Here is an 11,390-nt window from a genome sequence, read left to right on the forward strand (position 1 = left end):
GAGCTGATCTCGGCACCAAGACCCACCAGAATGAGGTCTGGGCTCAGCGGCCGGCAGCTCCGTGGGGAGCGATTGGTGGGGACCTGGAGGCCGCACAGGGTTGGAGAGAGGGCTGGAGCTGGAAAAGGTTCCCCCCAGCCGTGATGGGAAAGCGAGAAGGGACAACTTCACATGGGGAGCTGTTATCAGAGAATTGTGGAATGGTTTGGGTGGGAAGGGACCTTGGAGCTCCCCCAGTTCCACCCCACGCAGGGACACCTCCCACTGGATCAGGGGCTCTAAGCCCCATCCAGCCTGGCCTGGATCACCTGGAGTTGGGCGTAGGGTTGGAGTTGTCCCCACGGAGAGCTGTCCTCGACCCCTGGGAAGGCAGCCAGAGCCCCAGCGTGGTGGGGTTACCTGCAGAGCCGGGCTGAGCACCGGACGCCTCTCGGCTTGGCAGGGGCTGTTTCCCATCGGAGCTGCCCATGCTCTCACTGACGATGCGGGAGAGTCTCCGCTTCTCCTCCTGGGGTGCAGAGGGGACTCAGCACCCCAGGGAATGAATGCAGGAGCCTCTAGCAGTGTGCAGCGCGCCCCACAGGGGTCCCGGCACCTACTGGGCTGTGTCGGGCATCACCTTGGGCTCGAGTGGCTCCGAGACGGATTGGCGCGGGTCCTGCCGCCGGTACCCGAAGAAGGTGCTGGAGCGGCTTTCCTTGCGCTCGGTCCGTCGATCCTCGCTCTCGGAGCCACGCGGGGAACGCTTCGGGGTCAGGAGTCCCTCCGAGCTGTGGAGAGAGCGTGGCTGGTGAGGGGGAGGCAGTGGGAGCAGTGGGAATGGGAGCAGGGGTATGGGATCAGTGGGAATGGGATCAGGGGCAATGGGAGCAGTGGGAATGGGAGCAGTGGGAATGGGAGCAGGGGAATGGGATCAGGGGCAATGGGAGCTGGGGGAACGGGATCGGGGCAATGGGATCAGTGGGAATGTGAGCAGGGGAATGGGATCAGAGGAATGGGAGCTGGGGGTATGGGAGCAGGGGAATGGGAGCAGGGGGAATGGGATCAGGGCAAAGGGATCAGGGGAATGGGAGCTGGGGGTATGGGAGCAGGGGAATGGGAGCAGGGGCAATGGGAGCAGGGGAATGGGATCAGGGCAATGGGAGCAGGGGGAATGGGAGCAGGGGGACACAGCTTGGCACCTGGGGGAGCAGCAGGGTGGGAGCGGGATGGAAGCATCTGGGGTGGAGGAGGGCTAGGATGGGTGAGTGCGGTGGGGGAGAGGGGTGGCCGGGGCCAGCGCACCCCAGCGCCGCACTCGCCTGTCTCCTGCATGGCTCGGCCGCTCCCAGTCGGCTCCCCAGGCCAGGGACCGCGGTCGCCCGCTCCGACGCTCCTCGAAGCAGAACTGAGAACATGGGGATCCTGACCACGGGGGCGGGTGGGAGTGCGGAGCCTCGTGCCCCCGGCTGTGCCAGCGGAGCCCTAGTTGCCCCGTCCCGGTGCGGTGCCAGCACCAGGCACCCCACGGCAGTGCCATCCCCCCAAGAAAATCATGAGCGGGGTGCAGCCCCGGCACTCACCATTTCCCGCACCCCATACTGGCTCTCCACCTTGGCCCGCAGCTGCACGAAGCACTGCTCCATGCGCTCGTGGAACGGACGCAGGTCCTCCGTCACCTTCTGCCCGTGGATCCGGATGCCCTCGGCCAGCAGCGGCGTCTGCGGGAATCAGAGAATCATAGAATCACCAGGCAGGAAAAGACCCCCAGGATCATGGAGTCCAACCATTCCCATCAATCACTAACCCATGTCCCTCAGCACCTCGTCCACCCGTCCCTTAAACCCCTCCAGGGAAGGGGACTCAACCCCCTCCCTGGGCAGCCTCGGGCAGGGACCAATCACCCTTGCCAGGAAATATTTTTTCCTAATGTCCAGCCTGACCCTCCCCTGGTGGAGCTTGAGGCCATTCCCTCTCGTCCTGTCCCCTGTCCCTTGGGAGAAGAGCCCAGCTCCCTCCTCTCCACAACCTCCTTTCAGGTAGTTGCAGAGAGCAATGAGGTCACCCCTCAGCCTCCTCTTCTCCAGGCTAAACACCCCCAGCTCTCTCAGCTGCTCCTCTTCTTCTCCACCGGGGTCTGGGGGTCCCCGCGATGGGGCTGCCGCCGGGTGCTACCTGCCAGGCGATCAGGTCCTTCAGCTTCTCAACATTCCCCACATCCTCGGGATGCTCCTGCAGGTAGGACTCCTGGAAAAAAGCCTGTGCCACCAGCTCTCAGTCCTGCTGGCTGGGCAGCTCGCAGTGCCCAGCCCCGAGCGCCCACACGCATCCTCACCGTCTCGTATTTGGCGAAGCCACCCATGACCGCGGGGTCCACGATGCCGTTGAGCAGCATGGAGAGCGGGTTGACGGGGAGGTTGGGGTCATTCTGGTGCCGGTTGATCTCGCTCATGATTTTCTCATTCGTCCTCATCATGGTCTCGATGGCGTTTTCCAGCGGGGAGATGGTTGTCTGCGCCCAGGTGGGAGGAAGGGTGAGGGATGACCAAGAGACCTGCCCGGTCCCGGTGAGGCTGGCAGCGCGGTCGCCCCCAGCTCCAGGGTCGCACATCGTTAAAGCAGCGCAGTTTAATATCTTCACCAATGATGGAGACAATTGTCTTGAGGGCAGCCTCAACAAGTTTGTGGGTGACACCAAGCTGAGCGGTGTGGTTGGTGCCCCAGAAGGATTGGAGTGACCCGAACAGGCTGGAGAAGGGTCAGGGCAGCCCCCGGTACGGATACAGGTGGGGGACACGGAGATGGGGAGCAGCCCTGAGCAGAAGGATGGGGGACGCTGGATGATGAGAAGCTCAACATGAGCTGACAATGTGCACTCCCAGCCTAGAAACCCCCCGTGTCCTGGGCTGCATCCAGAGCTGCGTGGCCAGCAGGGAGGGAGGGGATCCTGCCCCTCTGCTCCGCTCTGAGACCCTGGGTCCTGGGTCCAGCTTATTGTGGCCTTTTGGTGCTTAAAAGGGGCTTGTAAGAAAGATGAGGAGAACTTTTTACAAGCTCTGTAGCAATAGGACAGCAGTTGATGGGTTCAAACAAAAAGAGAAGTTTAGAGGAGATCTGAGGAAGGAATGTTCTCTGTGAGGCCCAGGTTGCCCAGGGAAGTGGTGGCTGCACCATCCCTGGAGGGGTTCAAGGCCAGGTTGGATGGGGGTTGGAGCCCCTGATCCAGTGGGAGGTGTCCCTGCCCGTGGCAGGGGTGGAACTGGATGGCTTTGAGGTCCCTTCCCACCCAAACCGTTCCATGATTCCATCATCTTGCCCCACAAAGCCCTTTGGAGCCCCTTGGATGCTGGAACCCGAGCTGAGGGGGGAGCGTCCTGCACTCCAGCTTCAGCTACTGGAGTTGGGAAGCATGGAAAAGACTGGGGACTGGGTCTGGGATGCTGCTCAGGGGAGTCCCTGCTCCCCACGCCCCCTCCTCACCGTGCTGGTGGAGGTCACCACGAACCAGCGCAGGATGCCAGGCAGCGGGTAGGCAGTTAGGAAGGTCGTTCGCTCAATCCACATGGTCTACGGGGTGGGCAGGGGGGCAGCGGTTATCGCACCACCCTCCTCCCCATCCTCCTGGGACATCTCGGCTGCCCTGAGGATCCTGGGGCTCCCTCCTCTGCACCCCATGGGTCTGGGACTCCCTCTTCCCCAACCCATGGATGTGAGGCTCCCTCCTCCCCATCCTGTGGGTCTGGGGCTCCTTCCTCCCCACTCCATGGATGTGAGGCTCCCACCTCCCCATCCCATAGATCTGGGGTTCCTCCTCCCCATCTCATAGATCTGGGGCTCCCACCTCCCCAACGCATAGGTCTGGGGCTCCCAAATCCCCACCCCATGGGTCTGGGGCTTGCTCCTCCCCATCCCATGGGTCTGGGGCTCCCAAATCCCCACCTCATGGGTCTGGGGCTTGCTCCACCTCATCCCATAGATCTGGGGCTCCCACCTCCCCATCCCATAGTTCTGGGGCTCCCACCTCCCCATCCCATAGGTCTGGGGCTCCCAAATCCCCACCCCACTTCCCTCCCCATCCCCAGACCCTCTCCTGCATCCCCTCTTCCTCAGGGTTCCCAGCTCCTCACGGGGCTCTCCCAGCTCCCCCTGTCCCCCCAGCCCAGGGTCCCACTCACGGCGAATTCATTGTCCGGGTCCTTCGGGCCTTTCTGGAAGGGGCGTGAGTAGCTGAACTTCTGGACGTGGTTGGCTTTGTAGAAGCTGCAGCACGGGGAAGGGTTGGAGCGTGGGAGGGGGCTCCACTGCGTCCCCCCAAGCAGAGCGGGTGCCCCCTCCGCACCCCGACACTCACTTGGTGATCTGCTCCGGGATGCTCCGGCCCTTGAAGCGGAGCTTGGCTTCCTCCACCGGCTGCACCGTGAAACACTGGATGTCTGCGGGAGTGAAGGAGCCATGGGTGCACGGAGAGGGATGGGGGAAAGGGGACCCAGGGAGGGGACAGCTGAGAGAGCTGGGGTTGTTTAGCCTGGAGAAGAGGAGGCTGAGGGGAGACCTCATTGCTCTCTACAACTCCCTGAGAGGAGGTTGTGGAGAGGAGGGAGCTGGGCTCTTCTCCCAAGGGCCAGGGGACAGGACGAGAGGGAATGGCCTCAAGCTCCACCAGGGGAGGGTCAGGCTGGACATTAGGAAAAAATTCTTTACAGAAAGGGTGATTGGTCCCTGTCCGAGGCTGCCCAGGGAGGGGGTTGAGTCCCCTTCCCTGGAGGGGTTTAAGGGCCGGGTGGACGAGGTGCTGAGGGACATGGGTTAGTGATTGATGGGAATGGTTGGACTCCATGATCCCGTGGGTCTTTTCCGACCTGGTGATTCTATGATTCTATGACAGCCCCAAGGTGCTGGGGGTGGCACATGGGACCAACGGCACCGGGAACCGGCCGCCCCCTGGCCCATCCGCAGAGGATACACTGGCCCGGGGAGCCCATGATGTCCTGGCCCGGCGGGGACGTGCTCTTCAGCTTCTCAGCATTGGGAAAGGGGCTCAGCAGTCGCATCTCAAAGTCCTCCCGGCGCTCATACTCCTTGCCCCGGTAAATGAAGACCCTGTTCTGCAGGGGAGGAAGATGCAACTCATCCCAGTGCTGCACAGTGGGAACAGGGACCCTCGGCTGAGCCCCAGCGTGTCAGGGGTGCAGGTGTGGGTGATGCTCAGCCCCAGCGCATCAGGGGTGCAGGGAGACTTTGGGGACCTGTTCACCGAGGGACCCTGTCCCCAGGGAGCAGGGATTGCAGGGGTCATGCTGAAATGGCCATGGGGCTGTGTGCCCGCTGCCGCTTACCCGCAGGAAGGTGGGGAAGCCCTGCCCGTAGTAGCCAACGGCAAAGTAGTCGGGGCTGGGGCGCAGCACCTTCAGGATCTTCTCGTAGAACGCAGCTTCCCGCTGCTGCGTGGCAGAGGGGCAGGAGTGGGGCTGGGGTCCCACAGCCCCGTCCCTCCCTGGCATCGCCGGCCGTGCACCCACCAGGATGTCGCTCAGCATCTCGTAGTCGAAGACTTCGCTCTCGTACTGTTCCGCCAGCTCCTTGCAGATGAGGATGGCCTCCTCCCACATCTACAGGGACGGGGTGAGCTGGGGACACTGGGGGCTTCTAGGGGACTGGGTGAGCTGGGGACACTGGGGGCTTCTAGGGGACTGGGTGAGCTGGGGACACTGGGAGCTTCTAGGGGACTGGGTGAGCTGGGGACACTGGGGGTGTCCAGGGGACAAGGATGATCTCAGGGGACACTGGGGACACCCCACTAGATCAGGTTACCCAAGGACCCATCCAACCTGGCCCTGAACACTCCAAGGATGGAACAGGACAGGGTGGGATTGGATTGGGATGGGATGGGATGGGATGGGATGGGACGGGATGGGACGGGACGGGACGGGACGGGACGCCCCACCACAGGCGCAGGAGGGTGGGCAGGCTGTGCTGGGCCTGGGGGCTCGGAGCAGGGGCGTGTGGGCTGCCACGCTCACCTTGCCTCGGTCGAAGTAGTCGATGATCTGGTTGTAGAGAGCCTCCTTCAGCTGGCGCTGGGTGTGCAGGTGGGGGCTGTGCAATCCCTGCACGGGCGCTGCCGTCGCCTCGTCCGACCACTGTGCAGGGCACCGCGTCACACCCAGCCCCGGGGTCCCTCCTGGCAGCCCCCCGGCCCCCCGTGCCCCACCTTGAGCAGCCGTGCGTGCAGCAGCAGCGTGTAGGCTCCCTCTGTGTAGTTCTCATAGCTGACGTGCAGGTCCCTCAGCTTGTACAGGTACCTGGCCAGGAGGGCACGGGGTGTCCAGCGTGCGCTGTGCCCCGTGTCCAGGACAGAGCCCCTCGGGCCACCCTGACGTCCCCATCCCAGGTCCCTGAGGCAGCTTGGAGCCCTGGACCCCCTTGCCCCGACAATGCTGGTCTCCCTGCCGGCGCTTACCTGATGTACATGGCCTGGCGGTCAATCTCCTTGTAGAAGTTCTAGGAGAGAGCAGACGAGGATGGTCTGAGTGACCCTGGGGTCACGGTGCTGCTGTTGGCATCCCTGGCACAGGGACTGGGCTGCCCTCGGCTGCGGATGCCATGTGGTGCCTCCCCGGTGAGCATCACCAAGGACACTGGGTCCAGCACCGCACACCCCATCTCAGCTGTGCCGGGGACACCGAGTCCAGCATCACACACCCCATCCCAGCTGCTCCAGGGACACCGGGTCCAGCACCGCACACCCCATCTCGGCTGTGCCGGGGACACCAGGTCCAGCACCATGCCCTCTATCTCGGCTGTGCCGGGGACACCGTGGTCCCTGGGGTGACAAAGGGGACTGGGGAACGGGGTTAGGGCTGAGCCCTGGGGAGCAGGGGGTGCAGGGCAGGGTCCCACCAGGAGGTTGACGGTGCAGCTCATGCTGTAGGTTTTGTTCTCGTCGTTCATCACCGCCCGGTAGTCCAGGAGCCGCTCCAGGAGCCCCGTCACCAGCGCCACAAAGCTCTCCCCTGGCTTGGCCAACTCGGGGTGCCTCCGGCAGCAGCTGAGCAGGCTGGGCAGGAGGGGAGGGCACGGGTCTCGCTGCCGGATCAGCTCCACGGTGCTCCCAGTAGAGCCCAGATCAGCTCCACGCTGCTCCCAGCGCAGCCCAGCTCAGCTCCCCAAGGTGCAGGGGGTTGAGGGGCACCAGGCCCCCCGACAAGGAATAAAAAGCAACGTCTGGTCTGCAGTGAGATGGACCGAGCCCTGGGCTGTCATTGACAGGCACAGCAGGGACGGGGCATGAGGAAAGCCTGGGTAGGGGCATCACCCAGGGCAGGAGCATCACTTGAGGCTGGGGCATTCTGAGGAGCAGGGGCTTTGCAGAGGGCAGAGGCGTCACCCAGAAGAAGGCAGGGGCATTGCAGAGGGCAGGAGCATCACCCAGGGCAGGAGCATCGCCCAGGCAGGGCAGGAGCAGCTCCTGGGGCAGAGCAGGGTTGATTCCTGGGGCAGGGGCATCGCGGAGGGCAGGCTGGCCCAGCCGCCGCGGTGGGCTGGGGGGATCGGATGCTGCCTGGGTAGCAGCCCTCATCTGCTCAGGCCCTGCCGTGGGGCAGAGCAGCGCGCTAGGGGCAGTGGGGCAGCCGAGCTGGGGCAGAGGGTCGTGCTGGGGAGAGAAGGCGGCAGGGACGTCGCTGCGCACTCACATGCTCTCGAAGAGCTGCTTGTACTGCTCGTCCCCGCGGCCGCCCTCCACCTCGCTGTCCAGCTTGCGCAGGATCTCATCCTCGAACTGCAGGGACAGGAGCCCGGGAGGTGCTGAGCTCGGGCTCCCTGGGACACGGGGCCAAAGCCCTGGGACAGGAGCGGCTGCGGGCACTGGAGCCACCTCAGACCCCCAAACCACCCCCAGGCTCGGGGGGTGAAGGGTTTCCAGCTCCAAAGAGGTAAATCACACCCCATTGTGAACTGGAAAAGCCGCTTGCATGAGGAAAACTCAGAGCAATGAAGGAAGCCGAGTGGAAGCCCAGAGGTTTGTGCAGATCCCTCTCGCCTCCCACCGTGTTCCCATTTCCAGGCGTGCAGGGTCCCTGCTCATCCCTGGGGAATCCTCTGTGTTGCCCAGCAGCTCTCCCAGCTCCTCACATCCCCAACAGCTCACTCATCCCTGTCCCTCGTCCCCCCCTCATCCCGGTCCCTCCTCCCTCCCGCAGCCCCACGTCCCAGGAGCAGAGCGGGGATGCTGAGCACCCCCCAAGGGACGCTCCAGCCCAGGTGAGGAGCAGGATGGGGCCACGCTGGCCCTGGGTGCTCACCCGGCTGAAGCTCCTGGTCAGTTGGTACTCGCAGAGCATCATGTCGAACAAGATGGGGATGGTGGATTTGCGCAGCTCCAGCTCCGGCACGAGCGTCATCTCCAGGATGGGACCCACCATGCCGGGGATGAACTCGATCTTGCGATGGCCTGGGGAGGACAGAGAGGGCTGGGGGGGTCTGGGGTCCTGCAGCCTGCTCCCTGGGACCCACGGCCTGCAGGAGTGGGGAATGGGATGGCAGGGCTGCAGGCAGACACCAGCTCGGACAGCAGAGGCTGCCCCGGGGAGCACGAGCTCAGCATGGTCACAGCGCCTGCGGGCTCGCAGACCCAGAGCCTTGCAGGACTGCAGATGTGCACACCCCACAGGCTTGCACATCCCTCACATTGCACATCCCATCGCATCCCCTGGATCGCACATCCCATCACAGCCCCTGCACAGCCCATCCCTTCACGTTCCCCTGATCCTCTACCCCATCGCATCGTATAGCGTCGCATCCCATCCCATCCCATCCCATCCCATCCCATCCCATCCCATCCCATCCCATCCCCTTGCATCCCTCATCCCCTCGCATCCTTCATCCCCTTGCATCCCTCATCCTCTCTCATCCCTCATCCCCTCGCATCCCTCATCCCCTCGCATCCCACATCCCATCGCATCCCCAGAATCGTGCCCGCAGCCTCGCAGGCCCCGCTCACACCGCAGGCTCCCCCACCCCACACTCCAAGCGTCCCGCTCCCAGCTCCCGTTGGGGGACGGAGCCTCCATCCCACAGGGACTCGCCGTGGCTCACCTAGGCTGTACCACATGTCCCGGATGGAGGCTCCGATCGCGGCTCTCATGTCCCCGTACCTGCCGGCACGGATGTGGGTTGGCATCACCGTGCAGCCCGAGCACATCCCCACCGATCATCCCCAGATCCCTGTCCCTGTGGCTCGGTGCGGTGCCGTGGCTGGGACCTGAATCCAAGCCACGGAGCTTGGAGCTGGCGCAGGTGAGGGGGACTCACTTGGCCAGGATGCTGCTGCGCTTGGCCTGGGAGAAGTTCTCCAGCTGCAGGGACTCCTGGGTGAGGAAAGCCACGGCCAGGTGGAAGTAGTTGTTCCAAAGCTGCGATGGAAACAGGGCTGAGCTCCGGGCTGGGTCCCCTCCCAGTCCTGCACACCGGCAGCCACACAGCCTCGCTCACCTGCAGCTCAAAGCTGCTGTTGCTCAGGAACTTCTCCGTCAGGGTGGTGGCAAATAGGTTGATGGCGCGTAGGAACTCGCTGTGGGGGGAGTGATGCGGGACGCTGAGCAGCCACACTGCCGGGACACCGACCCGCAGACAAGGAAGAGCCGGGCTGGGGGCTCCCGGTGATGGCGAGGAGCGGTGGTGGGGGCTGGCGGGGGCTCAGAGGGTGCTCCTGCTTGCATCCGTGCTCCCACCTACATCCACGCTCCTGCCCACATCCCAGTCCTGCCCATATCCCACTCCATCTGAACCCCAGGTCCTCCCATCCACCTTGGTCCTCCCCATCCAACCGAGTGATTCTATGATCCACGCCACATCCCCCCATCCACCTCAGGTTCTCCCATCCATCCCAGGTTCTCCCATCCAGCTCAGGTCCCCCCCACCCACCCCACATCCCACCATCCAACCCATGTTCTCCCATCCAGCCCAGGTCCCCCAATCCAGTCTGGTCCTCCCCATCCAACCTAGTGATTCTATGATTCTATGATCCAATCCACATCCCCCCATCCACTCCAGGTTCTCCCCATCCACCCCACATTCCACCATCCAACCCATGTCCTCCCATCCATCCCAGGTCCCCACATCCAGCCCCGACTCCCACCCCAGGTCCCTCCCTGAGGTCCTCACCGGTTCTGCACCATGTTCATCACCATCCAGTCGGAGGGGTACACCGACTTGCCGATCAGGTCTTTGAAGAGGATGAAGGTCTCCATGAGGAAGTCCTGCCAGGAGGAGGAGATGTCAGGATCTGTGCTGGACCCCGATGCCCTCCCGGGGCGACGCTGTGCTGAGCTTCTCCTCCACGGAGCGGGGAGAGGGGCAGCGCTGAACCAGTGCAGGCAGGAGACTGGGACCATTGGGATGGGAGCCCGGGTCGCTGTGTGGGGCTGCACTCACCATCAGCTCTGGCCGGGAAGGGAACGCTCGGATGTAGGAGCTGTAGTGGTCCTGGTCCATCTGGCTCAGGATGGCGGCCATGCAGGCCACGTAGTGGCCCTGGGGGAGAGGGGCTGATCAGGGGCTGCCCAGCGCTCCCTGGTTCCTTGTGAGACTATGGGATAGTTTGGGTTGAAGGGACCTCAAAGCCCATCCAGTGCCACCCCTACCCTGGGCAGGGACACCTCCCACTGGATCAGGGGCTCCAAGCCCCATCCAACCTGGCCTGGAACCCCTCCAGGGATGGGGCAGCCACCCCTGCTCTGGGCAACCAGGGCAACCTCCCCACCCTCCCAGGAGAACATTTCTCCCTAAGCTCTCATCTCAACCTCCCCTCTTTCAGCTCAAAACCGTTCCCCTTGTCCCGTCCCTGCCCTCCCTGATCCAGAGCTGGTTCCTGGCTCTCCTGAAGCCCCTTTCCCTGCTGGAAGCTGTCGTGAGGTCTCCCCGCAGTCTTCTCTTCTCCAGGTGGAACAACCCCAACTCTCCCAGCCTGGACCAGCACGGGAGGTGCCTCCACTGCACTGGGGAGACCGCTCCTCGAATCCTGGGGTCAGTCCTGGGCCCCTCCCCACAAGAAGGATGTTGAGGCTCTGGAGCGAGTCCAGAGAAGAGCAACGAAGCTGGGGAGGGGGCTGGAGAAGAAGAGGAGCGGCTGAGAGAGCTGGGGGGGTTTATCCTGGAGAAGAGGAGGCTGAGGGGAGACCTCATTGCTCTCTGCAACTCCCTGAGAGGAGGTTGTGGAGAGGAGGGAGCTGGGCTCTTCTCCCAAGGGACAGGGGACAGGACGAGAGGGAATGGCCTCAAGCTCCACCAGGGGAGGGTCAGGCTGGACAGCAGGAAAAAAATTTTCATGGAAAGGGTGATTGGTCCCTGTCCGAGGCTGCCCAGGGAGGGGGTTGAGTCCCCTTCCCTGGAGGGGTTTAAGGGCCGGGTGG

At 63.7% G+C, this 11,390-nt stretch overlaps 1 protein-coding gene across 6 annotated transcripts in view; it reads right to left on the bottom strand.

Moving 5' to 3' along the window:
• The window catches only part of LOC138720463 (dedicator of cytokinesis protein 2-like), a 57,261-nt gene that overhangs the window by 826 nt on the left and 45,045 nt on the right, over positions 1 to 11,390 (bottom strand). For 4 of the 6 annotated variants that reach the window (XM_069856697.1, XM_069856698.1, XM_069856696.1 and 1 more), the window contains 23 exons: positions 10,414 to 10,512; positions 10,144 to 10,238; positions 9,472 to 9,550; positions 9,292 to 9,392; positions 9,076 to 9,134; positions 8,283 to 8,431; positions 7,674 to 7,759; positions 6,880 to 7,036; positions 6,440 to 6,480; positions 6,191 to 6,281; positions 6,000 to 6,119; positions 5,499 to 5,588; positions 5,316 to 5,420; positions 4,943 to 5,084; positions 4,331 to 4,412; positions 4,155 to 4,239; positions 3,460 to 3,546; positions 2,315 to 2,491; positions 2,155 to 2,238; positions 1,563 to 1,700; positions 1,302 to 1,387; positions 620 to 770; positions 400 to 508 (listed from right to left, as the gene is read on the bottom strand). In XM_069856697.1, the coding sequence (XP_069712798.1) occupies positions 400 to 508; positions 620 to 770; positions 1,302 to 1,387; positions 1,563 to 1,700; positions 2,155 to 2,238; positions 2,315 to 2,491; positions 3,460 to 3,546; positions 4,155 to 4,239; positions 4,331 to 4,412; positions 4,943 to 5,084; positions 5,316 to 5,420; positions 5,499 to 5,588; positions 6,000 to 6,119; positions 6,191 to 6,281; positions 6,440 to 6,480; positions 6,880 to 7,036; positions 7,674 to 7,759; positions 8,283 to 8,431; positions 9,076 to 9,134; positions 9,292 to 9,392; positions 9,472 to 9,550; positions 10,144 to 10,238; positions 10,414 to 10,512 (2,413 nt within the window). Of the gene's footprint in view, positions 1 to 399; positions 509 to 619; positions 771 to 1,301; positions 1,388 to 1,562; positions 1,701 to 2,154; positions 2,239 to 2,314; positions 2,492 to 3,459; positions 3,547 to 4,154; positions 4,240 to 4,330; positions 4,413 to 4,942; positions 5,085 to 5,315; positions 5,421 to 5,498; positions 5,589 to 5,999; positions 6,120 to 6,190; positions 6,282 to 6,439; positions 6,481 to 6,879; positions 7,037 to 7,673; positions 7,760 to 8,282; positions 8,432 to 9,075; positions 9,135 to 9,291; positions 9,393 to 9,471; positions 9,551 to 10,143; positions 10,239 to 10,413; positions 10,513 to 11,390 lie in introns of those variants that run through there. The other 2 variants (XR_011337406.1, XR_011337407.1) reach the window with 2 other exon arrangements.

The sequence above is a fragment of the Phaenicophaeus curvirostris genome, chromosome 4, assembly GCF_032191515.1.
Source record: "Phaenicophaeus curvirostris isolate KB17595 chromosome 4, BPBGC_Pcur_1.0, whole genome shotgun sequence".
Classification (NCBI taxonomy): Eukaryota; Metazoa; Chordata; class Aves; order Cuculiformes; family Cuculidae; genus Phaenicophaeus; species Phaenicophaeus curvirostris.